The 27,150-nt window shown below is 52.9% G+C and overlaps 2 protein-coding genes across 9 annotated transcripts in view; one reads left to right on the forward strand and one right to left on the reverse strand.

Annotated features, from left to right (window-relative positions):
- The first annotated feature begins 34 nt into the window (after nucleotides 1-34).
- On the forward strand, nucleotides 35-15,150 carry ETV4 (ETS variant transcription factor 4). 8 transcript variants are annotated; one of them, XM_053892777.1, is made up of 13 exons: nucleotides 35-254; nucleotides 729-872; nucleotides 1,054-1,147; nucleotides 1,371-1,418; nucleotides 8,469-8,522; nucleotides 9,723-9,846; nucleotides 10,270-10,431; nucleotides 10,694-10,962; nucleotides 12,916-12,990; nucleotides 13,146-13,214; nucleotides 13,371-13,543; nucleotides 13,792-13,893; nucleotides 14,260-15,150. In XM_053892777.1, the coding sequence occupies exons 2-13, from the start codon at nucleotides 813-815 to the stop codon at nucleotides 14,482-14,484; spliced, it is 1,455 nt and encodes a 484-aa protein (XP_053748752.1). In that variant the 5' UTR covers nucleotides 35-254; nucleotides 729-812; the 3' UTR covers nucleotides 14,485-15,150. The 8 variants fall into 8 exon arrangements, with proteins under 8 accessions (XP_053748752.1, XP_053748748.1, XP_053748749.1 ...); XM_053892773.1 differs by having other exon boundaries at nucleotides 39-254; nucleotides 9,720-9,846; XM_053892774.1 differs by having other exon boundaries at nucleotides 39-254; nucleotides 762-872; nucleotides 9,720-9,846.
- A 3,704-nt stretch (nucleotides 15,151-18,854) lies between these two features.
- DHX8 (DEAH-box helicase 8) overlaps nucleotides 18,855-27,150 on the reverse strand; it is a 30,318-nt gene continuing 22,022 nt past the window's right edge. Inside the window, exons 18-23 of the mRNA XM_019434855.2 lie at nucleotides 25,496-25,651; nucleotides 22,185-22,322; nucleotides 21,313-21,441; nucleotides 20,936-21,132; nucleotides 20,297-20,476; nucleotides 18,855-19,563 (exon numbers count right to left, since the gene is read on the reverse strand). Coding sequence (XP_019290400.2) covers nucleotides 19,344-19,563; nucleotides 20,297-20,476; nucleotides 20,936-21,132; nucleotides 21,313-21,441; nucleotides 22,185-22,322; nucleotides 25,496-25,651 — 1,020 coding nt within the window. The 3' untranslated portion in view covers nucleotides 18,855-19,343. The remainder of the gene's footprint in view (nucleotides 19,564-20,296; nucleotides 20,477-20,935; nucleotides 21,133-21,312; nucleotides 21,442-22,184; nucleotides 22,323-25,495; nucleotides 25,652-27,150) is intronic.

The raw sequence follows: 27,150 nt of genomic DNA on the forward strand, positions 1-27,150 counted from the left end.
AAAAGTCAATGAAACAAAGGGAACGGGGTGGGGGTGTGGGGGTTGGAGAGAGAGTCGAGGCCGAGGCAAAGGAAATGCACCAATCAGCGGCTCCCCCGGGCTCACAACTGTCGGCGGCGCCCGGAAAACAAGCGGGTGCGCGGGGAACCCAGGGCCGGGGTTGCCTCGCTCCGGCCTAGCCCCGCGGCCCTCCGTGCGGCCCCGGGGCAAGCTCTCGAGCCCCCGGGGCTCCAAGACAGACGCCCGGGCCTCAGGTGAGGCTGCGGGAGGGGGAGGGAGGGAGAGCGTCTGTGACTCCTCGCCCCATCTCCAACACACGCTGCACTCTTCAACTGCCGCCTCCGCAGATTCTAGGGCAAGGGGTGGGAGGCGCTGGGATTCCGGGTTGGAGGGGGCGCGGGAGTTGTGGGCGTGCGAATGGTGAGCGCCTCGCCCGCTCCTCCGCGCGCGAGCGCACACACACACACACACACACACACACACACACGTCTTATGTAACCGAGCTCGGGCAGAGCAGGGCTGCAGAAAGCAGCCGAAACGCCGAGCCTGGCTCCCAGGAGCAGGTGGGACCTCCTTTGGCGGGAGGGGGAGTGGTGGCGGCGCTCAGCTCGGCAGGCGGAAACCTCCCCATTGCCTGAGTGAGTCGGAGAAGTTTTGCTGTCGGACCTAGAGCCTCGGGACTGCCCCTCCCTGCTGCCCTTACCCACCCCCACCCAATGCCTTCCCAGGACGGTGTGCGAACGCAGCCCCCCCGCCCCCAGGTCTCTGCCCCCGCGCGGGGCCCTGGCCGTGCGGCCGGAGGGAGCGGCCGGATGGAGCGGAGGATGAAAGGCGGATACTTGGACCAGCAAGTGCCCTACACCTTCTGCAGCGTGAGCGCCGCGCCGGCCTCCACGCCCGCCCCCGCCCCGCACCCCGCCCCACAGCCCCTTCCCCGAGACCCCAAGGCGGTCCAGCGCTGACCAGCCCCTGTGTCACCCCGGGACCCCAGCCCCGCCCCCCAGGCCCCGCGGCCTCGGGGTGACTCGGGGGCATTCTTCCCCTTCTCCGCAGAAATCGCCCGGAAATGGGAGCTTGCGCGAAGCGCTGATGGTCCCGCAGGGAAAGCTCATGGACCCGGGCTCCCTGCCGCCCCCCGACTCCGAAGGTAAAGAGCCGGAGAGACAAATCGTGACCCTCCCCACCTCGCACACCCAGAGGGCCGATCCCGGAGCCCCCGCCTCGTTCCCCAAAGGAGTCCCCTCCAAGGGATTCTGATCATTCTTGGGCCCCTACCACCAAGGGGGGAGGGCCACCCGGCTTGCTAGGGCTCCCTCCCTCTCACCATCACCTCCACCTCACCTTCTCCAATTCCATTATTCACCCCTCAGATCTCTTCCAGGATCTCAGTCACTTCCAGGAGACGTGGCTCGCTGAAGGTGAGTAGTTTTGTGACCTTTTCTCTATTATTGGGGTGAGGAATTCTCTGGAATTGGTATTCCAACCTAACCCACTTCTCTCTCCCCGCCTCAAGGAGCTCTCCAAGACCCCCCCCCCACCCCGCCCCCAGTTCCTACTCCCCGCTCTCCCCAGCGCCCAGTGTGGACACTTATATTGATATTTATTTTCTCTGCCCTGAGCCAGGCTTGTGTAACTAGGCCTGGGGATGAATCAGACCATTGTGTGGGGTATTTGCTTATTTGAATGGAACTTGGCCCCAGGCCCGTTTTCCTGGTAGAAATTTTCATTTGCAAAGTTGGTTAAGCAGCAGACACCAGGCCAAGGTGTGTGTTGGTGTGTTGAGGGTGGGGGGCGGATAAGAGACAAGAGGGTGGGGAGAAAGAGCAATTAATATGTAACCTATGTGCTGGAGTTGCCAAAACATTGATTTTCACCCCCCTTGGTTTCTCCTCTTTCCAACCCCCAATGCTAAACAATTTACTGTCTGAGCCAAAAGCACAACAAAAGTTTAAATAATTCCTTTTTGCGGCACTTTGGCAGAGAGGGCCCAGGGCTTCCCCCCCAAACAGCCTTGATTGTAATTCTGATGGCATGTGATCCTCCCTCCTCCTTCCCTCCTGAATACCTCTGCCCTAGGCAAATTCCCCCTGCTTTGGCTGGGGTGTTTGCGGAGGGGTTAGCTGCGAGCTGGCTGGGGAGGGGTCAGGAGCTGGGCCTTCTCCGGGTAGGGAGGTGGGTTCCGAGTGTTTTCTGGTTGGATCCACTGGTGTGTTTTGGTGGAGCCTCAGGGTGTCGCTGGTGGGGTTGCAGGTAGAAGCCTTATGGTATTTAGACCGTCTCTGAAAGGGAAGGGTTAATACCCCCATCTTAGGGTCCTTTTATTTTAACACTCTGGAAACCAAGAAACCACTGCCCACTGGGAACCCCTTTCTAAGGGCTTTCCTTTAAGATCTCGCCATCCTTCCACCTGGGTATCTGGTGATTTTTAAAGCTCAAACCCAGCTCCTCTGGAACCATCTTTAAAACCTTCAGATAAAAGGGAAAGACCCCTGACTGGATCCTTGGAGTGAGACTATCTGTCTTGACTACCGTGGTATCCCCAAAATATGTGTATTAATGGAACGACTATTTAGCATGGAGCAAACACTCAGGACGTTTTGTAGAATTTGTGGCCAATGGCTGCATGGGTGCTGGAGGGATCTGGGGTATTACACACGGATCTGGGGTATTATACACATCTTCTCCCAACTGCAAGCCCCATGTGCCCAGCCCTGAGTGACAGTCAGAGTATGCCCTGTCGGCCCATCCTCCTCCCGAGGTTCCGGAGCTGGGCTGGAGCTGAAGAACGCAGGGGTGTCAGTTTCCACAGTCTCTCAAAGACTTCCTTTCCCAATGCCTGATTTCTGTCTGGCTTGCCAGGCTTCTTGTCTGTCAGCGGAGGGTCCCTGTGCTCCCCACAGTGGGCAGCTCCCAGGGCTGTGATTTAAGGGCAGACTCGGAGGTGGGCATTTTGGCAGCAGCTGGTCCATTTGTGCCTGGTTCTGGAATGGGAAGGGAAGGAAAACGTTCTCTCAACCTTGGAAGCCCCACCCCTTGGCGGTGGGGGGTCTAGAGACTGTGCATGTGTCAGTGTGAGGGCGAGTGTGTGTGTTTCAATGCTGCTGCCCTGGGAGTCCCTGTACATTTAAATCCAGTGGGTGGGGAGGTGGGGGTGGGGATCTCCTTGGTTCCCTCTCCTTCCTTCTGAGGGAGCAGCTCAGGTTCCCAGCTGGCGATGGATGGCCAGGCCTGAGAGGGGGATGCTGAGGCCACTGGCTCCTCACTCTCTCTGCGGAGACAGATGCAGCTGCCGGGGCCTTGTCCCCCTGCACCATCCCAGCACCACCCCAGCCTCCTCTCCTGCCTCTTCCCACCAGGTCAGTGACTCCCGAAGCCCAGGGGGGAGCTTTGGGGTGGTAGGGAGGGGTCTAGCTTCTTTGGAAACTTGCCAGTGGTGGGGTGCACCAGGAGGAGTGGGACCCGGAGCCCAACCTCCCCTTCGCAAGTTTGATTTTTTTTTTAAGCCCCAATTTGGAGAGATGCGGTGAGTCCTAGTAGTGTGGGTGGGGCTGTGAAGAATTCAGGGGATGCCAGGCTGGGTCCGAGAGGATGTGGTTGTGGGTTCAGTCTGGCGTCCGGGCTTATTTAGGGGTGAGTGTGAGTGGGGCTCTGTAGAGACAACTTAGACATCTTTGGGTTTGAGGTTTTTCTAGACAGTGGCCGGGGATGGGGGGGGGGGGCGGTTTGAAGTAAGGCTAAGAGGGTGTGTCTGTTTTTGGGTATCTGTTGAGTTGCTAGAGAAAGGATCAGGCTGCTGTAGGGAAACCCAGGTTCGGGCAGGCTGAGCCCAAGCTGTGCCTGGTTATGGTAAAAAATGTGCTGCTTCTGGTCGAAGGTTCCTTTCTGGGCTTGTCGGAAGCCTTCGGGAACCCTCAGGGACAATGACTTTGTTCTGTTTGGTATTAAGGAACATTGAGTCTGGACCACGTATGTCCTTTGTATGAGGCTGGGGTCTATAATGTAGAGTCTGTGGATTTGCAGAATCTGTGTGGATAGGTTGCAGGGGTCCTTAAGCCCTCTGATACTGTGTAAAATCGTTAGGGGTGCACCATACACAAAGCAATGTGGATTTTTCTAGGAAGAGAAGATCCATAGCTTTTATGAGGTTTTTAAAGGGGTGGGTCTGTGCTCCCCTTTTCAGAAGGTTTACGGCTCCCAAATCTTCCTCCAAGTTCTCCAGTCCCTTTGCCCTTTGGTTTTCCCCCATCATTTTTGCAAGCCGAAAAAGAGACCCTAGTGTGTGAAGGGTGTGCACGGAAGATGTGTTTCACCCGTGTGCTGCCGTATAGTAAAAGGAATTAGGGTGTGTGTGAATCTGTGTGCTTGCACGCTGGTGCCTCAGCGTGTCCGTGGAGCAAGATGGGGATAATCCCCTCCCCCAGTTTTTCCTAGCTACAATGCCTCCTTCGACATCTTTCTGTCTCCTCCCCTTCCAGAAGGCTCTTGGGGACAAATGTCCCTCCATAGATAGAGAACTGGTTCCTTCCAGTACAGAGGCTACCAGGGTGGGGGCAGGGTAAGGGTGAGCGACAAGGCCAGTGGTGACACGGTGGAGCAGAAGCCCTGGAGAATGCCTCCCCCTACTTCTACTGGAACTCCTGAAGAGGCCCCTTCACCCTGTGATGGGGCCCCAGGAAGGGGAGAAGATGATGGGGCGTATATGGTGTAGGTAGGTGGCTAACCTGGGGTGAGCTTAAGCTGCTTGGCTATTTTAACCTGCTTCTCTTGGAGCCCAGCCTGGGAGGCTTCCAAGCCCCTTCTCTTCTACTGACCCCCATATTGGAGGGATGATCCCCAAAATTCTCTCTTTCTGGGCATTATGCTGGCGTGGCACTTTTTCCACCCCCTCCGTAATCATCTGCCATGTCCCCGGGCAGATAAACTCCACCTTAGTGCCAGGATGGAGTTGGGGGTAGACCCTGGCACACTAGCTCGGCAGCCAAAACTCAGCCAAGTCAACAAATAAATAAAATGGCATACACTCAAGACCAAACACGGTAATTAGAAATTCTCCTGCTCTCCAGGAACTCGGGGCTCGGTGTTCCTGTTCCTATTTCTATCCTTGTGGACAGTCTCTGATTGAGGCCCCTCTCCTATCCTTTTGGTTTGAGAAGCCAGTGTTCTGGGCAGGAGCCAAGCAGAGACTGGGGTTCACATCACAGCCCATTTTTGCCTTGGCTGATTTCTCCTGGCCCTGGGAAGAGGATGGCCTCTCTTTGGGAGGAGGGGCTGTGTGCTGGGAGGAGGGGCCTCCCCGGGGACTGCTGCGGAGTGGACATTGGGGTCAAACCTCGGGGGCCTGAGGCGGGAGGGAAGGCAGGATGACCCCTAGGGCTCTCTAGAGTCATGTGAACTGGCCTGTGACTGGCCTGTGACGCCAGCAGGAGATGCCCCCAGCCCATTACCTCAATGGAAACTGGCAGGTAATGAAGCCCCAAAGGGGGCCCAGAATGCGTCAGCCTCCCCCACGCTCTGCACCTCCCCTGCCCTGGGGACCCTCCCTCCTTGCCTAGGTAGCAGGGATGGGAAGGTTGCTTATCCTGCTCCATCACCCCCATCCTGCCAATTTTGGGGGTATCGCCCGTGGCTGGGCCAGAGGGCACATCGGGGATGAACTTGGCCCTTGCGCCCCAGAGCAAGGTTTGCTCCTTCCTTTTATCTCGTGTTTCCCAAACCTGACTTTTTTTTTTTTTTTAAGAGAGAGAGAGAGCGAGAGAGAGCGAGCGCAGGGGAGGCCGGGGAGAGAATTTCAAGCAGGCTCCACACTCAGTGTGGACACTCAAAGAGGGGCTTGATCTCATGACCGTGAGGCGCCCCTCAAACCTGCCTGTTCTTATGGGCCACCAGGGGTGCTTGTTAAAAGTACAGGTGCCTGGGCTTCAACCCTGCCTATGGAATTAGATTCTCCAGGGGTGGGGACCGGGAGTGTGTGCATGTTTAAGCAAACTTTACACCCAACGTGGGGCTCGAAGAGTCGCATGCTCCACCTACCTAGTGAGCCAGCCAGGGGCCCTAGGAATGTGTACTCTTTCTTCTTTTTCTTTTTTTCATTGTATTTACTTCAGCTAGAGAGAGCAGGGATGAGGGGCAGAGGGAGAGAGAGAGAATCTCAAGCAGGCTCTACACTCAGTGTGGAGCCCGACGCAGAGCTTGATCCCACAACCCTGGGATCATGACCCCAGCTGAACTGAGCCACCCAGGCGCCCCAGGGATATGTACTTTTAATGCCCTGGGGATTCTTGATTTGGGTCAGTTTGGGGGATTGTTGCCTTCGTGCCTCAGCTGTGCTTCTGAATAGATAGATGCTGCCTGTGTGTTTTTGCCAGGGGACTTCGTGTCCTACTCATTTATTTGATCACTTTGGAATAGTTTCCCGCTGACTTCTCGGGAGTCCTTCTTTAGCTGCTGGTGGCTTCTGATTCTTAAACCCTTCAGTCCAATCCCTTTGTCAAGATGTCAACTATCCATAAACGTACCTTGAAGTACTTGGCACATCTGATATTCAAAGCAAGTTGGGGAAGAATCCTCCTGCCGGGCAATTGATCACAGCCTAAAGCATCCCTTGTGAGATGTGCTTTCTCTGGAGGGAGGACTTGCCTTTATTAAAGTTAGCCTGTGTGTGGGAAGGGGGATGTCCTCAGGGAGAGGGAAGAGCTGATTTGTTAGGATCTCTGCCACTCTTGCTCCCCAGTCCACAGTGTCAGCTCCCACCAGCCTGGGGATGGGATCGTGGTATGTTTATTCACATAGTCCACAAATAATGCATTGAGCATCTATTCTTAGCCAGACCCCATTTTCCAGTTGCTGGGATATCAGGAAGACAGAGAAAGCAAACGCCCCTGCCCTCAGGGAGCTTAACTTTCAGGTGGAGAAGGTAGACAACAAACCCATAAAAGTAAATGAATTAAAGAGATGCAAGTAAATTAATAAGATACATGCACGTAGCTGTACATGCGAGGGCAAAAATAAACAAGGGAAGCGATGGGTAGCCAAGAGGGACCACTTCGGTGTGGGTGGTCAGAGAAGACGTCTGAGGAAGTGACCAAGTGACAGCTAGGACTTCAGTGGCCAGGAAAAAAAAAATACAGGCAGGCAAAGGTTTGGGGAAGAGGAATGAAGAGCTCTGGAGACGAAGGACAAGGAGAGGCAGGTCGGACAGGTAAGCAGGCCAGACCATGTGGGGCATCAGAGGCCTGCTGAGAAGACGACTTTGGGGTCCCTGCTTTAAGCAAGGAGAAAAGGGAGGGGCCTTCTATTGCAGAAAGACCACTCTGACAGCTGTGTGGCACCTGCTGTAGGAGGTAAGCACGGAAGCAGGGAGTTCCAATATAGAGGCTCTGGCTGAAATCCCAGGAAGAAACCATGGAGCCTCTGCTGACTGGGAAGCCTAGAGGCTGGGGTGTGTGTGTGCAGGGCTGGGAGTGGAGGTATTCTCCAGCCGTCTCCTCCTGCCCTTCGTCCTTCCCAGCCGTTCTCGATCTGGTTGCCTTCTCCGTCACTTTCCTCCTTGTCCACTCTGAGAGCAGTCTCCTTCCTTGGCTTCCACCACCACGTCACTTTCAAGCCACTCTCTTCCTGGAGTATCCGGGAGTTCTTCTTGGTGTCTACCCCTTCCCACTTCTGTTTTGACTATTCTTGAGAGAGGGGCAAAGATTCTGGGGTCAGGGGAGGGACTCTGCTATATTCCCTCCTGAAGGTATTGGAGAGGCCAGGGTAAGCACTAGAAATTAAAGCTGGAATATCCAGGTTGGAGATCATGGATGAACTGCTGTTCTGTTGCTGCCTAACCCCCAAACCCAGTGCCACCCATGCTGGCACCCTGGGAGTGCTTCTCAGACCTCCAAGCTCGGAAACCTTCCTCTCCTAGCTGCATGCTGCAGACGGGAGGCAAGGGGACCTGCCCGTGTCCCCAGCCACTTCCTCTCCCACTGTCCTCTTATGCACCTCTCTTGGACCACCACCCTTCCTCTATTCCATCTTCTTCCCCAGGTTCTAGATTTCACCCGGGAGGTTGTATAAAACACAGATTCCAGGGCCCGGCCCAGCTACAGAATCTCCCCATGTTATTCTAGGTTCATTAGGATATCCTGCAATGCCTGCCCCTCCCAGATGTGACTCTGCTGGGAGATCTGGGAGGGGCAGGGCTGCCTTCACTTCAGGAAAATGGAGGGAATGAATACAAAGCATCCAGGAAAAGACTCTGGAATCTGCTCAGACAGGTTCTGGGAACTTGCAGCCTGCCCTCCAGGGTCTTAATGGAGCGTAGAGATGGAGGGCGCTAGGACCTGGGGTGGGGTTGCCTTGCGTCCTAGGAAGGCTGTTTTCCCCTTGGGCTGGTGCTAATCTGCAAGGCCACCGCAATGGTGTCTCCTGGGGACTGCCATGGGGGGGGCCCCACCCAGACTCACCTCTGACCTCTCTCTCTGCAGCCCAGGTACCAGACAGTGATGAGCAGTTCGTTCCTGATTTCCATTCAGAAAACTGTGAGTGGAGGGCCCTGGGTCAAGGGAGTGGGGAGTAGGGGAGGGCAGGAAATGAGTCATAGGGATAGAGAATCACAAAAGATGAACTTGTTCCCTCCTAAAGGAAAGGGAGAACAGGGCTCCCCATTCTTAGGTTTGGACTCCAGGACTCAGTAACTGGGAGATGAGGCCCTTGGTCCAAATCGGGGCTTTCTGCATCCTGGCTGTGGGACGTGCGAACTTCATCTCTCTGATCCCCCAGTTCCCAGTTTCCGAAATGTGGGGCTTGAGCCAGCTCAGCAGGGTCCGGTTCTACTTTTCTCAGTTACTTTCACGCACCCAGGAGCAATTTTGCCCCCGAGGAGACACGGGGCAACGTCTGTAGATGTTTGGGGTTGTCACAACCGAGGGTGGGGTGCTACAGGCATCTAGTGGGTAGGGAGGCCAGAGGTGCTGCTGAACACCCCGTAATGCTCAGGACGGCCCCCCACAACAAGAATGATCTGGCCCAAAGGTCAATAGTGCCCTGTTGAGAAGCCCCGATTTACTGTCAGATACTCTGGTCTCAACTGTCTTTGATAAAATGCAGTAAGGGCACATATAATGGAAAACAGGGAACAGTCAGTCACAGGCATTTGGCTCCACGCAGGAAGACAGACCCTCGCGCTCAGCAGACTTGGAACCAAATGTGCTGCGCGGCCTGGTGGCTGGGGTTTGCAGACCCAGCGGGGGCCACAGGAGAGACTAGTCTTCACAGAGAATCAGGACCATGTGTTTAATGTTGGTCAGCTGACGTGCAAGTAGGCTAATATCCAACCTCAACCGGGAAAAGAAAGATTCTTTAGAGCACCAAATAAGAAAACATCTCTCTCCTTTGGAATTTTCCAGGGCGCTCAGGCAAACCACAGCCCCTGGGTTGGAGGTGCTCAATCCTACAAAGGTGTTTTTTTGGGGGTTGGGGTTGTAGTAAATGTTGGATTTTGGACAGTTTCTTTGGTTAATATTGGACATCAGCCCGACGTATAAAGCTAGACATGGCGTCAACAGCCCAACTGTCTGACCGTGAGTCTCTGAAAACTGAGACCCAGAGAGGGGCTGAGTCTGCACAGGTCACCCAGCTGGCCGTCAAAGAGCAGAAGGTGTCGGGAGCTCTTCTGGCCTCTTCTGTGACCCGCTCTGGCCTTGTTCTGCCCCCACCCCCACCCCTCACCCCTGCAGTAGCTTTCCACAGCCCCCCCACCAGGATCAAGAAGGAGCCCCAGAGTCCCCGCACAGACCCGGCCCTGTCCTGCAGCAGGAAGCTGCCACTCCCCTACCACCATGGCGAGCAGTGCCTTTATTCCAGGTAAGCCCCAGCCTGGCCCTGGTGAAGGGCCGGGATGGGGGAGGGAGGGCGAAAGGCGGCAGATGCACTGCCACATAGACCACAGAAAGGATTTCTGAGCCCCTGTAAGGGGAGCCCCACGGCTCAGGATTTCCTCTGAGTTGGCGGGAGGAAGAACGCAGCAAGGGGGTTCAAGGGATGTGTGTGTCAAGGCCTGGGCAGAGCCCTTCCACCCGAGGAAGCCACCGGCCCACCCAGGGGAGAGGCATTCTCAGGATTCACAAAAGGAGAAAAAGAGTTCGCTTGGGGCCCGGGCCTTTCCCAGCACCTTCTACTCGTCCTCCTCCCCTGATCCCTGTGACTCACTTCCCGGGGGGATAAAGGGTTCAAAGATGCTCGCCCAGCTTCTCTGCCCCCTCACCCCCATCTCCCCCTCAACTCCAGTGCCTATGACCCCCCTAGACAAATCGCCATCAAGTCCCCCGCCCCCGGTGCCCCTGGACAGTCGCCCCTGCAGCCCTTCTCCCGGGCAGAACAACGGAGTTTCCTGAGATCCTCCGGCACCTCCCAGCCCCACCCTGGCCATGGGTACGTCGGGGAGCATAGGTAAGGAGGAGGCCAGGAGACGCACAGAACCTGTGGGCCCGGGCCTCACCAGTTCTTCCTCAATCCCTGAGTGTTCTCCACCTGCCCTTAAGAGACCTGGCGTGGGGGGAGGTAGGGAAGAAGGGATGTCGACACCCCACCCCCAACCCTGACACACACACACACACCTGAGCCCACTCTGCAAGCTCTGGGGGTGGCCGGCGCGAGGACCCAGCACGGCTCAAATTAATCTCTTCTTCCTTCTCCCTCCAACCACACCCAGCTCTGTCTTCCAGCAACCCTTGGATATTTGCCACCCCCTCACATCCTCCCAGGGAGGGGGCCGGGAACCCCTCCCGGCCCCCTACCCACACCAGCTGTCGGAGCCCTGCCCACCCTACCCCCAGCAGACCTTCAAGCAGGAATACCTTGACCCCCTGTACGAACAGGCGGGCCAGCCGCCAGTGGGCCAGGGTGGAGTCAGCGGGCACAGGTACCCAGGGGCGGGGGTGGTGATCAAACAGGAGCAGACGGACTTCACCTACGACTCTGGTAAGAAATGCTCCCGGGGAGGGGGAGGAGGAGTTTGGGGGGGATCGCCGGGGAGGGTGGCATGTGATCAAATGGACGGTTCCACTAGACCCAGAATGTCTCCCGAGTGTTTTCCCCACCCACCCCCACGCCCATTTACCAGTGCCTACCTCCAACCCACCCAACCACTCGCTTTTTTTTAATGGAGGTTCAAAACAATTGTCATTTTCCAGTCAGCAAACTTGTACTCAGATAAAAGATGAGTGGTTTGCAGGTCCTTGCCCTCAGGCAGCTTGTGACTTCCTAGGAAGCCTTTCTTCCTGTTTCTCTTCAGCAAGGGTTTGAGGTTATAATGACCTTACCGGCCTGGAGTGTGGGCTTGTGGCCCTGGAAGACACAGTGATGAATAGGATGTGTCCCAGTCCCCACAGAATCCGAAACACATAAACGGATTTGAATGAAGAGAAACATGAACCCGCAGCTAGCCAGGCTCAGTTCCCAACTGGAACGCGGGGTGACTGTGTGGTTTCCACCTTCTTGTTGGGGCCTCCGGGTTGATGGGGCCGGATACCGAAATAGGACTGCTAGTTCCGCCTGGCTGTGGACAGGAGTGAGATACGCTCAGCCACATTCATAAACAGCTGGAATTCAAAGCCTCAAGTCCCGAAGGGAGGGCCTTTCTCATTTAGGAGGGACCCAGAAAACCTTGGTTTCTGTTCCACTGTTGCCATCCCCAAATTTGAATTCATCTGCCAGCTTGTATGAGAAAAATAAATACTGAGGTTCGAGTAGGTGCAGAGCTGGCTCGAGCTTTCGAATTTCCCTTTTCCTGATGTCCAGTCTTTCAGGGGTAGGGGGATGAACCACAACTCCCCCCCCCCTCCCCAATCCAGGGCTACCCCAGTGAGAACCAGAAAGGCCCGCCTCTCCTCAAACCCGGGGCATTAGCTGAGTCTCACCAGGCAGTGAGGTGGAGGAAGGAGGAGGGAAACGCTCTCGCTGCTGACCTTCAAAGGATGTAGACCGGAGGAGATCTGGTTACATGCCCTTGAACTCCTGCCCCTCCCCCTTCAGCTTCCTCTCAATGGAGTCAGGAATTCCATTCACAAAATGGAGGCATGAATGAGCCCACCCTCCCGCCTCCTCCCGGAGGTGTCGGGTTTCACCATCTCATTCATAGGTGGGAGTGGAGGGGGTAGGGCGGGAAGGGGCTGGGACTTGAACGGGTGGCTTCACACAGCCGCCTCCTCCAGGTGGAGTAGGGATATTTCCATCCTAGGGAGTAGAATGAAAAGGGAGTGAATATGCTCTGCTGTCAGAAATGAAAAAAACACGGCCCAGTGCCCACTGCCTTGTCCCCAGATACAGATACATTCTGGCTTCTGGTGTGCTCTCGCTCTCCCCCCTTCCTCCCTCTCCCCCTCTCCCTCTCTCTCCCTCTCCCCCTCTCCTTCCCTACCTACCTGCTGGTCTTCCCCCAGCCCCTGACCTCCGTTTCCTCCCTCCCTAAACACATGCTCAGTGTGCTCGCGCTCGCTCTCTCTCTCTCTCTCTCTCTCTCTCTCTCACACACACACACACAGCTAGAAACCCAACCTGCTGACCGGAGGTTAGCCCATTCCAAGGGAGTCTTAGGTATGGACACTGAACCCTTTCCCCGGAGGTTCATCCCTCCCCTTCCTCCTCCCCTTAAACTCACAGGAAACAGCTGTTCCCTGGAATCTTGGGCCTTGTGCAACAGTTTGCCAGGCCCAGCTGCTGCCGGCCATGCCCTCTGGCCCAAACTTCAAGCTGAGAGTTTCAAGCCTTGTGCCCCCTCTGGGTGAACTTGCCTTGGGATTTGGTGGTTGGCAGGCAACTGGGAAAAGAACCGGAAAGCAGGCTGGCAGGAAGGAGTTCTCGAATGTGGGTAGGACTGCTGCCCCCACCGCAGCCACCTGTAACATCACCCTTTCTTCTCTCCTCCCCTCCCAGATGTCCCTGGGTGTGCATCAATGTATCTTCACACGGAGGGTTTCTCCGGACACTCTCCAGGCGACGGGGCCATGGGTAAGGCAGCCCCCTCCTCTCCCCCAAGCCCTCCAAGGTGGAGGAGGGAGTCATGCTGTCGGGGAGGGTCTCCTGTGCAGGAGTCCCTCTGGACTCTCTGGAGGCTCATATCGATGAGCCCCCAGATCTGAGTGACCCCCAACTTCCTCCTCAAGGTTATGGCTATGAGAAACCTCTTCGACCATTCCCAGATGATGTCTGTGTTGTCCCTGAGAAATTTGAAGGTCAGAGAAGTGACTACGAAAGGGCCAGGGTCTTACCCTTGCCTTCTGTGTCCCCACCCCCCACCCCGAGAATCACAATACCGCTGGGGAGGGGAGATGGGGTTACTTGGGGGACCAGGAGGCACAAACCTGACACCTGCTTTCTGTGTTCCCCAGGAGACATCAAGCAGGAAGGGGTCGGAGCGTTCCGAGAGGGACCGCCCTACCAGCGCAGGGGCGCCTTGCAACTGTGGCAATTTCTGGTGGCCCTGCTGGATGACCCAACGAATGCCCACTTCATCGCCTGGACTGGCCGGGGGATGGAGTTCAAACTAATAGAGCCCGAGGAGGTGGGCCTCCCAGATGTCCCCACCTCTCCTCCCAACACCTCTGGGGCCTGGAGATAACAGGATCTGGGAATGCGGCACATGCCTCCCCTGACCTGAATTCTTGTCAAACCTGGGTCTGTGGGCTGCTGCTTGGTCTGCAGGGCCAGCTTCTGTTTTGCACGAAGAATCTCAGGTGCTCTTTCTGACCTGCCCCCCGTTTTTGTCTGCTGAGCCAGCACCAGCATCCCAAACCTCTGTCCCGTCCCCAGGTTGCCAGGCTCTGGGGCATCCAGAAAAACCGGCCGGCCATGAACTACGACAAACTGAGCCGCTCGCTCCGATACTACTATGAAAAAGGCATCATGCAGAAGGTGAGGGGCCAAGGCCCCAGGGCCGGGGCGGGTGAGAGGCAGTAACTGTGGGAAGGTGATGGGGGCAGGGGAGCATTTCTCAGCAAGTTGGTGGGAGCCGATGATGAACCGGACAGAGGGAATGAGAAACTGTGGACAAGATTTCCCTCTCCTCAAAAAAGTGCTCAAACAGTAAGTGAAAAGCCCAAAGTGTGGAGACATTGAGATTGGAGAATGGGAACTCTGTGGGGAGCTGGCTTCTCAGAGGAGCCGGCACGGGAGAGATGTGCCCCACGCACCTGCTGGGACCTGGCCCAGGGCTGCGTCCCCCAACCCACACTCACCTGGAGGGAGAGCTAGGCCCACCCAGCCCCTCTCTTCCCACAGGTGGCTGGTGAGCGCTACGTGTACAAGTTTGTGTGTGAGCCTGAGGCCCTCTTCTCCCTGGCCTTCCCGGACAATCAGCGTCCAGCCCTCAAGGCCGAGTTTGACCGGCCAGTCAGTGAGGAGGACACAGTCCCTTTGTCCCACTTGGACGAGAGCCCTGCCTACCTCCCAGAGCTGGCTGGCCCTGCCCAGCCCTTTGGCCCCAAGGGTGGCTACTCTTACTAGCCCTGGCCGCTGCTCCCCTACTGCCGGTGGGTGCTGCCCTGTGTACATATAGATGAATTTGGTGTTGGGGAAACCCTCACTCTGAAGCCCGCAGATGTCTTTGGAGCAGATCCCCGCTGGCCCACCAGTTGCCCCTGCCCAGACTCTGAACCGCTCACCAGAGTTGATGGGAAGGAAAAGCGGAGACCCTCAAGTGCAAAGGTGGGGTCTAGAAGCTCCTCTGGGGATGTCACCTCCAGCCTCTTCCCAGGTTCTACGTCGAGGCCCAAGCTTCACTCCTCTCCCCCATCACAGAGAAAAGAGTCTGCTCTGTTCTGGGGGACAGAAGGCGCGTTCCCACTTTATCCTGGTGGAGAAGGGTGCATTGAGCTCCCCAGATCTCCCACTGTGGGCAGACAGAAGTCTGGATCCTGCACTCCGCTCCAAGCGGTGGCCCTGGAGGGTCCTGCTTGTCCATTCTTGGTGCTGTGTTCCCAGAGGCAGGGGGAGGCTGGAGTAAGGAACCTGGGGTGGGGGAGGGGCTGCAGGGTGGAGGCAGGGAGGGCTGGGTTCCTGCTCCTAGGGCCCTTTGCCTCTTCTCTGCCTTTTCCTAGGCCCGGGCCTGGGATTCCACCCCCACCTCCACCACATCTGCCAGACCCCAATAAAGGCCCCTGCTTCTCCTTAGCATCCTGTGTCCTCTTTGCCACCATGGGAGAAGAATTGGGGTTGGAAAGAGCCCCAGCTTTGGGGCAGACGATCAGAGTTTGGGGCCTGGCCCTGACACGTAACTTCCCTTATGGATCTGGGAGAAGACAGTTCACCTCCGATTCTTTTCCTCTGAAAAATGGGCTCAGTGTTACCTGGCCTCTCCTCCTCCCACGATTATTGTGTCCAGGTCCTGGAAGAATGGTTGAAGGGTACTTTTATAATCTGGCCTGGTGACCCCTGGCCACCAGGCGTCTCCCTGCCCAGGCAGGGGCCAGATCGGGCTACTGAGCTTGGAGGCCCTCCCGGGGCTTCCTCAGGCAGGCTTTGGCCTGTGGGTTCTATGATGCCCTTCCCATGGCCATGCTACCCATGTCTACACCTCAACTGTGTGTCCCTCCCTCCTGCAGTGGCTCCAGGTTGGTTTTTGCTGAAAATGGGGACAAGAGTTTGTATGGAGAGGGTCTGGAGAATGGAGAGAGAAGAAAGGCACCCGGGCAAGAGGGTGTAGGGAAAGGCCAGAGCAGGCCCTGCATGCTGGCCTGTGGAGGAAAAGACACTACATCTTCAGGGAAAGGGGAGCAGAAAACACGTGCCCCTTGCCCAGAATCCTGGGGCTGTTCTCTGTGGGTGCTGGGAGAGGCAAGGCTGAGAAAGTGGTGACACCTGGAGGGAGTAGACCTGATACCCCTCGAGGTGCAAGGGGGCAGAATGGAAGGTTCTAGACCCAGGCCCTGTGGAAACGGCTTCCCAGGATCCAGGCTCTGGCGAAAATGTACTCTTCAGGTAAACCAGAACTGCAGCGCCGAGGCTGCGCTGGCCCAGCCCTCCTTAAGGCTTGAACAGCCTGGGTCCCCAGTCCCCGAGCCCTCAAAGGAAGGGTGCTGGTCAGCCACTATGCACAAATAAAAAGCAACATTACTGTTCTTCCTAGAAACCAAAAACAACTTTTATAATTTAGAGCAAGGGAACAGAAACTTTTTTTTTTTTAATTTTTTTTTTTTAACGTTTATTTATTTTTGAGACAGAGTGAGACGGAGCATGAACGGGGGAGGGGCAGAGAGAGAGGGAGACACAGAATCGGAAGCAGGCTCCAGGCTCTGAGCCATCAGCCCAGAGCCCGACACGGGGCTCGAACTCACAGACCGCAAGATCGTGAACTGAGCTGAAGTCGGACGCTTAACCGACTGAGCCACCCAGGCGCCCCATATAAACTTTTAAGATACAAGTTTTAGGGGCACCTGGGTAGCTCAGTTAGGCATCCGATCAGCTCAGGTCACAATCTCACGGTTTGGGAGTTCGAGCCCCGCGTCGGGCTCTGTGCTGACGGCTCAGAGTCTGGAGCCTGCTTCAGATTCTGTGTCTCCCCCTCTGCCCCTCTCCACTCACACTCTCTCTCTCTCTCAAAAAGAATAAACATTAAAACATTTTCTTTTTAAATAAAACACAAGTTTTTAAAAATATACGTTTTTTAAAAATACATATAATGTAGGGGCACCTGGGTGGCTCAGTCGGTTAAGCGCCTGACTTTGACTCAGGTCATGATCTCACGGTTCGTGAGTTTGAGCTGAGCCCCACGTCAGGCTCTGTGCTGACAGCTCAGAGCCTGGAGCCTGTTTCAGATCCCGTGTCTTCCTCTCTCTCTGTCCCCTCCCTTCCTTGCACTCTCTCCCTCTCTCAAAAATAAAATAAACATTAAAAAAAAAATCTTCATAAAAAAAATGCATGTTATTTAATTCCATATTAAAACCAGGCTCTCATGGTAAGAAGGTGTAGAAGTCCATGGAAACCCTGAGGTCCCGAGTATGTGTATAGGAGTGACAGATTTGGGTGAGAAACGGTGTCCACAGCCTGACCTCTACCCTCTGAAATGTTTATTAACAAGTCACTCCTCACAGCTCTTTGTTCAAATCCTTAACCTTGGAGGGCCACTGCTTAGAGGAGGCAGCTTCTAGCAACCACCAGGGGAAATCAAGCTCCGGACTGGATGAAGGTGAACCCTAGACCGAGGAGCCTGACCCAGCGGTAGAGTTTACACGAGCCCCACGGGGATGGTCCCCCCCACGTATGCAAGCACAGACTCAGCACGTGCACAGGGGCAGGAAATCCCTGAGCTAGGCTCCTGCGGGGTGGGGTGAATGGCCTAGAAGATTCCAGCTCCCTGCAGGAGACCCACATCCTCTCCTGACCTGTCACTCAATCTCGGGAAATATTGTTTCGAGGAAGAGAAACAAGGGCCCCATTGTGTGGGAGCAGCAGGCAAGTTCTTCCCAATCTGGCCCATCTCCCTCTGAGCAGGCTCAGCGATGCTGCCGACATGCTGTTTCCTGATGGCCAGTCGGAAGGTCAGACATCAACCACCTTGACATAGCAGAGAGACAGCTCTTGGGACAGTTGTTTAAGGAACACCCACAGAGCCAGGGTCCTTTGCTCACCTAACCCACAGGAGATGGCTAGCCCTGCTGTCTCTCACCTTTGCCTGTGGAACATGTCCTTCTCAACCTCAGCTTCAATCCCAAACCTCCCCACCCTGCCCTCAGGGCCATAACCATCTCCTAGGTGCCAATGTCTTTGGTGCTGGGCGCTCAGCTGGGGCAGGCAGGCCGCCAAGCCCGGAGGGAGTTCTTAGAGACTGGGGAGCTGGGTGCCCAGCCCCTGCTTTGCTCTCGGCCTCCTCCTCTGTACATCCCTGCCTCTCTCTCCCCGTAGGGCCTTAAAGGTGAACACACAAAGATCCCCCGCCCTTAATTACTGGCCAGGGCTTCCCAGGAGCAAACAGAATTGGAGGCGCTCACTCAACTCAAAGAAGGGGTGGGGATCTCAGTCAGCAGACTCCCTGGCCTGTGCTCTTCTCTGCTGGATTCTCTCTGAATCGTCTTTAGGGTGGTCAGTTTGCCGCCCAACAACAGCTTACGTTCTTTCACATCCTAGAATGTCATAAACTCAGCATCTGGTGGACAAGTCAGTAGTTCTATACGAGGTGTCCAACCCCCCAGGGGCTTCCCTACAAGCTCCACATCCAGACCAGCTTTCCAGAAGCTCTGGAAACAACCTGGCCTGGCAGCATCTGTGGGATGTCCTTCAAAGTCAAGAGCTTCCTTGGGAGCCATGACAGGGGCGCTGGGAGGTGGCTATTCCCCAACCAAATGCTACAAGAAACCCACTCGGCAACAGCAAGCTGACTCTGAAAGGGGTTCGGTGGGTTTTCTGTTTGTGGTGGGGGGACGAGAGGCTTTGACCATAAAAACCCTTTGTTAAAGCCCATCGAGGACCTGGGCGGGGGGAGGGGGAATAAAAACAAAAAACAAACAAAACAAAAGCTGTGACGTCCCTTGCATGTTTCAAAAGGGAAAAGGACACGCTGCACATTGTGTGGTGTGCAGCGGAGGGAGCCAGGAGAGCCTTCTGGATTCCACATGCTGCATCTGTAACCACTCAGGCGCCCAGACTGGGGCAGTGGATGTGGTTAATCATGGGACCGTGTGCAGCCACACCGGGCTGGTGCGGGTGTCAAGAGATACGACTGCAGGCTTGGGCTATGCGTCACCTCTGAGCCCAAAGAGGCCCCAAGCTCTGGTTACAGGGGACTCTCCACCATGTGCACCAAAGCCACAAATCTCCCCACCCTGGGCCCAGGCCAATATCCTAGCCTTTCAGCTAGAAGAAACGGCCACAGAAAACCATTTATGTTTCCTTAAGAAAATAAATATTTCCAAGAGGTTAAGCGAGAGTACAGGGGCTGGGCAGGGGCAGAAGTGGGGCCAACACTGTCAGTGAGCTCCGCGGCCCCTTCCTCCAGAGTCCCAGCTCGGGCGTCAGGGCCCTCGCTACGTCTGGGCGTCAGATGCTCGCAACTCCGTTTTCCCATCCTAGGGCTCCACGAGTTGCCCGTTTTGTGGAGATGATGCCATGTACTCCCATACCGGCTGCGAGCCCCAGCTGGCCACAGTGCCTTGAAGCGGTCAGGGCTGGGGGCTCTGGTCAAACCGGGCATAAATCCCTGTTTCTATTTTGACCACCGGGGAAGAAATAAGAATCAAGTTTAGAAAATGCCCCGTGAAGATACTCAGTCACTGGATGGCTGCATCCTCGGGACCAGCTTTGCATCAATAAAAGGGAGTCCAAGCCCTGGGCCCCCTCTGCAGGAGAGGCAGACAGAGAAGTGTCACCTCTCAGCGCCGTCGGAAGGCCCGGGATATTCTCCACGCGTTGGGTTCCTCGTAGCGGTTGTACAAGGGTTCAAGACGCTGCTGCTTCTTCTGCTTGCTTAGCTTGGTCGGGTCAGAGACCTTGAAGAAGGCTGGAGCAAACTCCACAAGCCACCTGGGGTCGATAGTGGTGACCTCACGCATGTACTCCTTCGTGGTCAGTACCAGCTCGTGATACACCACCCTGAGTGGGGCACAGAGATCAGGCTCAAGCCTCCCATCCAGGCTCCACTCCAGTCACCGTGGTCCCCTGTGGGCCTCAGCTGAGCTTGAGTTTTACCCTCTTAACTCCCCTGCCTGAACCCTCAGGGGACTGCAGTCTCTGTTTACGACAGCCACACCCCAGTACTGAGGAGCCTGCGTACCTCTACCCACGAGAAAGCTGTCAGGAGGCTCCGGCCCTAACTGGTTAAGTGACACGAAGCCAAACACAGCCCTTCTCTGGACCTGGTTCCCTGCTCTGTGGAGCGTGAGGGTGGTTTTTCAGGCTGTCTACACAGACTCTGGGGCCCTGAAGAGGAGCCTCGGGGGCTGCCACAGGGACCGGGGAAGGCCACGCAGCAAGGCTCTGCATCTCCGATCCTCCCTGCAAGGCAGCACCGTGGTTTCTTATCAGTTTGATATTAGGGTGGGTAAGAGTCCCATTTTTTAAAAATGTTGCGTAAAAAACTTGTTTAAACCGCCTCATTAGACAATCTCTAAAATCCGCCTTCCCTCTCACCCCTGTGATTTTATTTCTCTTGAATAGGCCGGATACTGTGCCCACTTCAGGCTTCCACTGTTCTAGAAACAGAAGCAATGGAGGAGGAGAAAGTGCTGGGTTGGGCGAACACCTAAATGTAACATGGCAGTAGAATTTACAGGTTCTTTCTGTCCACAACTGCCCCCAGACCCTGGCCCTGCCCCTGCCCACCTACCATTCTGGCTGTCTATTGAAGAGAGCACTGGAAGGGTGGATGTAGACCACCTGTTGGTCAATCAGTGTCCGGTAGCCCTCCTGAGGGTCTTTCTTGGCAGCATTCCGGAAGAATCCACTGCAGATGGCCTTTTGCACTCGGACTGTGGACTTGCCACAGGAGACCACATCCAGCTTGTGTCTAGCAGGGCAATAAATCAAGGGAAGATAAAGATGGGAGACTACCTTGCATTCAGAGGTTCTGTCTTCCAGAATGATGGTGCCCAACACCCCCACCATGGGTCCCCAGAGTCTGGGGTTCCCCTCTGGAAGAGGTACCTAAAGGTACCACAGGCACAGCTCCACAGTGGGCAAGATGGATACAGTAAGAGCCAGAGATCTTATTCAACTCTACCAATAATGTCCCAGATGCCTGTAAACTAAGCATTTTTCAACAACTAATAAATCAACCTCTTAGGAACTTTCTGAAGTGATTCTCAGCTGCACCCTTGCTTGGAGAGAGGTATAACAAAGATGGAAAAGCTGGAGGAAAAAGCTTATGTGAGGAGCCTGTAACTTCTCTCAGGTGCATTTAGAGATCAACAGACATGACGGTCAAGCAGGTTGAATTCACACATGGGGAAAAGTCGCCAGATGTTACCTGTCCATTATGCCTAACATCTGCTTGCGAATATCCTGGGCCCGACGCAGCGAACGAGCCTGGATGAAGTTCTCATAGCACCAGGGGTTGGAGAACTTGTTGTTCTTCCAGGAGTTGTACACAGCCAGTAGGGTGAGGTGGTCCCCTTCGGTCTGGTGGAATTTAGCTTTCTTTTGATCTGCAAGGGCTTGTTTATCCTGCCAAGAAGTGGGATAGAGGATCGTTTTCTGTCCAACAGCTACTAAGTAATCACCCAGCAGTTCCAGGGAGCCCTATGTGACCCTGTCAAGTGTCCACTGTAAGCACTTCTGTGGCAACAGGCTGATTTTACCCACCTTCGCCACACCCCTACCTGAATTTGAGTCTGAACTCCCTACCTTGGGCCTGTAGAAGACATTCTGCACAGACAGCATGGACACAATGGTCAGCATTTCCTCACTGCAGCCCAGATGCACAGACATGATCAGCATTTTGCACAGCATTGGCTCCAGAGGGAATTCTGCCATCTAGAGGGAGAAGAAGAAACTACAGTTGCCCTGGGGAAAACCCGTCGGTACTTGCCAGCATCAGACACTGATGGTCCGAGGGGGCAACAGACCACAGGACATTGACTCAAGCATGATGATGTGAGTTGCCTCTCTCTATCGGAAGAATGTTGTTTTTTAATTTCCCAAATAAACCTCAATGAAACGTATGTGACCAAAGACATAACTACTGTCGGGACAGATGGGAATTTTGCAGACATCTTTTAAAATTTAGACTCAATAACATATCCTGAAGAGGGGTACCTGGGTGGCTTAGTCGGTTGAGCCTCCAACTCTTGACTTCAGTTCAGGTTATGATGCCACAGTTATGGGATCAAGCCCTGTGTTGGCCTCTGCACTGAGCATGGGACCTGCTTAAGATTTTCTCTCTCTCTCTCTCTCTCTCTCTCTCTTTCCTTCTTCCCCTCTTCCCACTCGCATGCACGCACATACACTCCTCCCCCAAAATAAAAGAAAACTGTTTTAATTTAAAAAACATATACATATATATACATCCTGAAGTAAAACTGTGGATAGAATTCCTTTTTCTGTAAAGAAGAAATAGTTTTAAGTAACAGTGGAAAATCCAATTTAAAAACGGGCATCTAGAATTCTCCTCAAAGTTTATCCAGGGCCCCAGAGTTTGATTTTGCACAGAATAAAGAGTATGGAAGGCTGGCCAGGGAATCTCCCCAAAAGGACCAGAAGTTAAGTCTGTCTCCTACCCTGCGGCCCAGGCGAGTAAGCAGGCCCTCGTCATCCAAGGCCCCCAGTGTGTACAGTTGCTCCATGGCTGTGATCAAGGTTTCCATCGGAGGGGCATCCATGAAGTCAAAGGACAGCAGGTCATTGATGCCCATGGCCTAGAAAAGAAGGAAAGAAAGTGTGTGTTGGGAGGGTCAGCCCTGCCAGTGTTAACGTGGAAGGAGAGTACTTGTCTACTTCTTTCCAGTTTCTTCTATTGCAAGTAGGAAGTCATCCTCAAGATTAGCAGTCACCCCCACGGCTGAACCACATAAAACTCAGACCGACAGAAAGCTTACACGTTCTCAGGAAACTTTTTTTTTTTTTTAATATTTATTTGTTTTTGAGAGAGAGCACGAGTGGCAGGGGGGCAGAAAGAGAGGGAGACACAGAATCTGAAGCAACTCCAGGCTCTGAGCTGTCGGCACAGAGCCCAACACGGGGCTTGAACTCACAAACTGTGAGATCGTGACCTAAGCCACAGTCAGACACTTAACCGACTGAGCCACTCAGGAGCTCCTCTCAGGAGACTTTTAAAACCACTTCTTCAGGGCGCCCTGGGTGGTTCAGTTGGTTAAGCGTCCGTCTCTTGATCTTGGCTCAGATCATGATCTCACAGTTCGTGGGATTGAGCCCCACATCAGGCTCTGCACTGACAGCGTGGGGCCTGCTTGGGATTCTCTCTCTCCCTCTCTCTCTTTCCGCCCCTCTCCCACTCGCGCCTATACACACATGCGTGCTCTGTCGTTCTCTCTAAATATAAAAACTTAAAAAAAAAATAAAATAAAAATAAAAACCACTCCTTCAAAGTAAATGTAAATACAACTCAACAACAAAAAGAAGACAACTTACAAATGGGCAGGGGCACCTGGGCGGCTCAGTCAGTTAAGGATCTGACTCTTGACTTCGGCTCAAGGCATGATCTCACAGTTTGTGAGTTCGAGCCCCATGTCGGGCTATGTGCTGATAGTGTGGAGACTGTCTGGGATTCTCTCTCTCTCTCTCTCTCTGACCCTCCCTTGCTCACGTGCTCTCTCAAAATTAACTAAATAAACTTAAAAAAATATATATATAATATATATAAACACAAACATATACACACACACACACACACACACACACACACACACACATATACACGTATATATATATACACGAATTTTTTCCCCCTAAAGTTACTGGAAGATGATTTTCCAAAAAAAGGGGGGGGGGGCAAAGGATTTGAAGAGACATTTCCCCACAGAGGTTATAAAAATGGCCAAAAAGCACATGAAAATATGCTCGACATAACTGGTAATTAGGGAAATGCAAATCAAAAGCACAACGAGATGCCATTTCACACCCACTAGGATGGCTAGAATCAGGAAAAGAACAGAACAAGTGTTGGCAAGGATGTAGAAAAATCAGGACCCTCATACATTGCCAGTGACAATGCAAAAACGGTGCTGCCGCTGTGAAGAAGCTTGATGATTTCTCAGTAAGTTAAACATAGGATCACCATATGATCCAGCAACTCCCACTTCTAGATATGCCCAAAAGAAAGGAGGGACACAAGCAGACACTTGTACACTAATTTTCACAGCAGCACTATTCACAATAGCCAAAAGGTAGAAACCACCCAAATATCCATCAACAGATGAATGGATAAACAAGACATACACGATGGAATAGTATTCACCCTTAAAAAGGAATGAAATTCTAACACATGCTCCAACATAATGAACCTTGAAAACACTATGCTAAGCAAAACAGCCCAGACACAAAAGGACAAATACTGCATGATTCCATTTACATGGAAATTAAGTTCACAGAGACCAGAAAGTGGAATAATGGTTACCAGGGGCTGGAGGGAGCAAAGAAGGGATGGTTTAGTTTACGGGGTACAAAGTCTCTGTCTGGAATGAAGAAAAAGTCCTGGGAACGGACAGTGGTGATGGCTGCACAGCACTGTGAATGTACTGAATGCCGTTGAACTGTATATCTTAAAAAGGTTAAAAGGGTAATGTGCTGTGTATTTTACCACGATTTAAAAAAAAAAAAAACACACAAAAAAACAGCACACCAGCTTCTGCTGTCTCTTGCATACATAATTACTACTGTGCATCTAGGAAGTGCCTCATACCCTGTCAGGCTATGAGGATGACTAAGGAAGGTATGGTCCCAGTTCTCGAAGAGTTCACAATGGAAAGCACAGACACAAAACCACAATAACAGTGCAATCGGCGGGCCTTACAGAGTAGGCATTCAATACATTTGTTAGCTAATCTGATGAATCAAAGAAACAAATGAATGATGCATCATCCCAGGGTATATAAGGGGGATGCGGTAGGACCTAAGCCTTCTGTTTCTCTCCCCTAACGTGACTGTGACCATAAACACAGCAGGTGTTCAATAAATGCTTATTGTATGAATAACAACTACAAGGAATTATGCTAGCAATCAGTAAGCACTATGCCAAGGGCCTTTACCTGTATTGTCTTTTATTTTCACAACATATACTATTAATAGCTCACTTTTGGAAAGGAGAACGTAGAACAGAGGGCTGAGCAGATAAATTTGCCAAGGACTCAGAGCTCGGAGCAGAAGTTTGAGCCACAGATGCCGCTCTGTTCTCACTCCAGAGACTGAACCGGGTTTTTTTCCTGAAGCTCTGGTTTAGTCTCTCTTATACCAAATGAATAATAAATTACAACAGAGCACTCTGCACCAGTAGAGTGCCAGGGCCCCAGGGCAGCATCAGTGTCAGGGGGTGGGGATGCCATCATCTGGGAAATTATTCATGCAGCTCCCCCTGCCAAAAGAAAATGAGGGTCCTCACTGGGGACTGAGAGAGGAAGAGCAATGATTCAGAATGAAAACCAAGCTCCCAGAGGGTCAGTCTCAAACCTGTACTGACAGTTCCCTTGCAAAGTTTTTGGACGGGGAGTTCTGCTGCCATTCTAAAAGAAGAGAATTGGACGAGGGTTGAAGGAACTGTGCCTGTCCACACTTTGGCACTAATTAGATTTTTCTAATATCCTTTTAGAAAACGCTAACTAAAATCTTTTATAACCAAGTATCCTGCTGGCTGTTAAGGTAAGAAAAAACCGTGTGCTCACAGCAGACATGGCAACTTAGCCCCAGACCCACAGTGGAGAGGCTGTTATCACAGCCGTTTGCATTCCTTTCAAAGGGACTGGTTCCAGGAGGTTACTAAAGTATTTAACGAGGTTCGTAAAACTGACATTCATTTACTATGGACGTAGGATTGGAGTATTCCACCAACCCATTCTAACAAGACAGTGATTTCTACCTTGAGAGAGAGCACTGTGCTCGCCAGGTTGGTCCTCTGGATTTCCGGCACATTGGTGGTCAGCATTTCATCTCGGTAGGCACGTTCTGTGTACAGCCTGTAACACTTCCCTGGGCCCGTTCTCCCGGCTCTGCCAGCTCGCTGCTTTGCCTGAGCCTAGAGGGGCGGGCATATAAAAGTAACATATCTGTAAAACGTTGCTGAACGGCTTTGCCCAGGAAATCTGCTAAAGGGCGGGGGACACTTAGCAACCGGCAAAAATCTGAAGTGGGGTTTTTCACTTCCTTTAGGACCATTTCCGAGACTATCAATGCTTTTATCATTCCCTAAAACTCAGCATTTCAGGAAAGTTCAAGTGAGGCAAATACAAGCAATGTGAATGGAAGAAATATAAAGATCCCAGAAACACACATTCAAAATAGTGTGGCACAATAGAAAAAGCGTAACATGAAAAACACCATCCCCACAGTTGTGGCCAAAAATGTAAATGAACTAAAGAAATGTAACGTTAACCATAACAATGATGACTCTTGTAGCCATTTTAAAAATCAGGTTGGGACTCTCAATGACAGAAGGAAATGTTCATGCATAGAAGTGAAAAAGCAAGTTATAAAATAATACTAATTTTGTATTAAAAAAAAAAAAACTAGCAAAAGGAAAAAATTGCCCTAAAACTGAGGCTAACTCTGATGGTAGGCTTGCAGATAGGTTCTATTTTCTATACTTTCACAAATATCTGACGTTGAACATGTTTTATACCTTAATAATGAAGAAAATTAAATATTTAAACAAAAAATGCACAAAACTGCATACTTAGTAGACTACTAGACTTGCAAACAAGCAACAAACATAAAAAAAGATGGGCAAGGGGCGCCTGGGTGGCTCAGTCGGTTGAGCGTCTGACTTCGGCTCAGGTCATGATCTCGCGGTTGGTAAGTTCGAGCCCCACATCGGGCTCTGTGCTGACGGCTTGGAGCCTGGAGCCTGCGTCAGATTCTGTGTCTCCTTCTCTCTCTGCCCCTCCCCCGCTTGTGCTCTTTCTCTGTCTCTCAAAAATAAATAAAGGTAAAAAAAATAAAAATAAAAAAGATGGGCACGAAAAACATCAAAATGATGACAGTTGGTGGTAGTAGGATTATGGATAATTTAAACATTTTTCTCCTATTTCCCCCAAAAAATGTAATACTTCTCCGCACTATTTAAGGGAAAGGAGCACTAATTTTTAAATTAAAAAGATATACAGGTAGGGGCACCTGGGTGACTCAGTCAGTTAAGCATCCAACTTCAGCTCAGGCCATAATCTCACGATTCGTGGGCTCGAGCCCTGCGTCGGGCTCTGTGCTGACAGCTCACAGCCTGAAGCCTGCTTCAGATTCTGTGTTTCCCTCTCTCTCTGCCCGTCCCCTGCTCCTGCTCTATGTCTCTCAAAAATGAATAAACATTAAAAAAAAATTACAAAAAATAAAAAATACAAAAAAGATATATAGGTAGTTTAACCACAGGTTGCCAGGAAACAGTGAATAGCAATCTGAAGAGGGCAATTTGCTGACAAAACCACCTGTCTTATGACAAACGGTATCGGGATTGGGGCACCTGGGTGGTTAAGCGTCCGACTTTGGATTTCAGCTCAGGTCATGATCTCACAGTTCATGAGT

The sequence above is a fragment of the Panthera pardus genome, unplaced genomic scaffold (genome assembly GCF_024362965.1).
Source record: "Panthera pardus isolate Hobbes unplaced genomic scaffold, ASM2436296v1 HiC_scaffold_3, whole genome shotgun sequence".
Classification (NCBI taxonomy): Eukaryota; Metazoa; Chordata; class Mammalia; order Carnivora; family Felidae; genus Panthera; species Panthera pardus.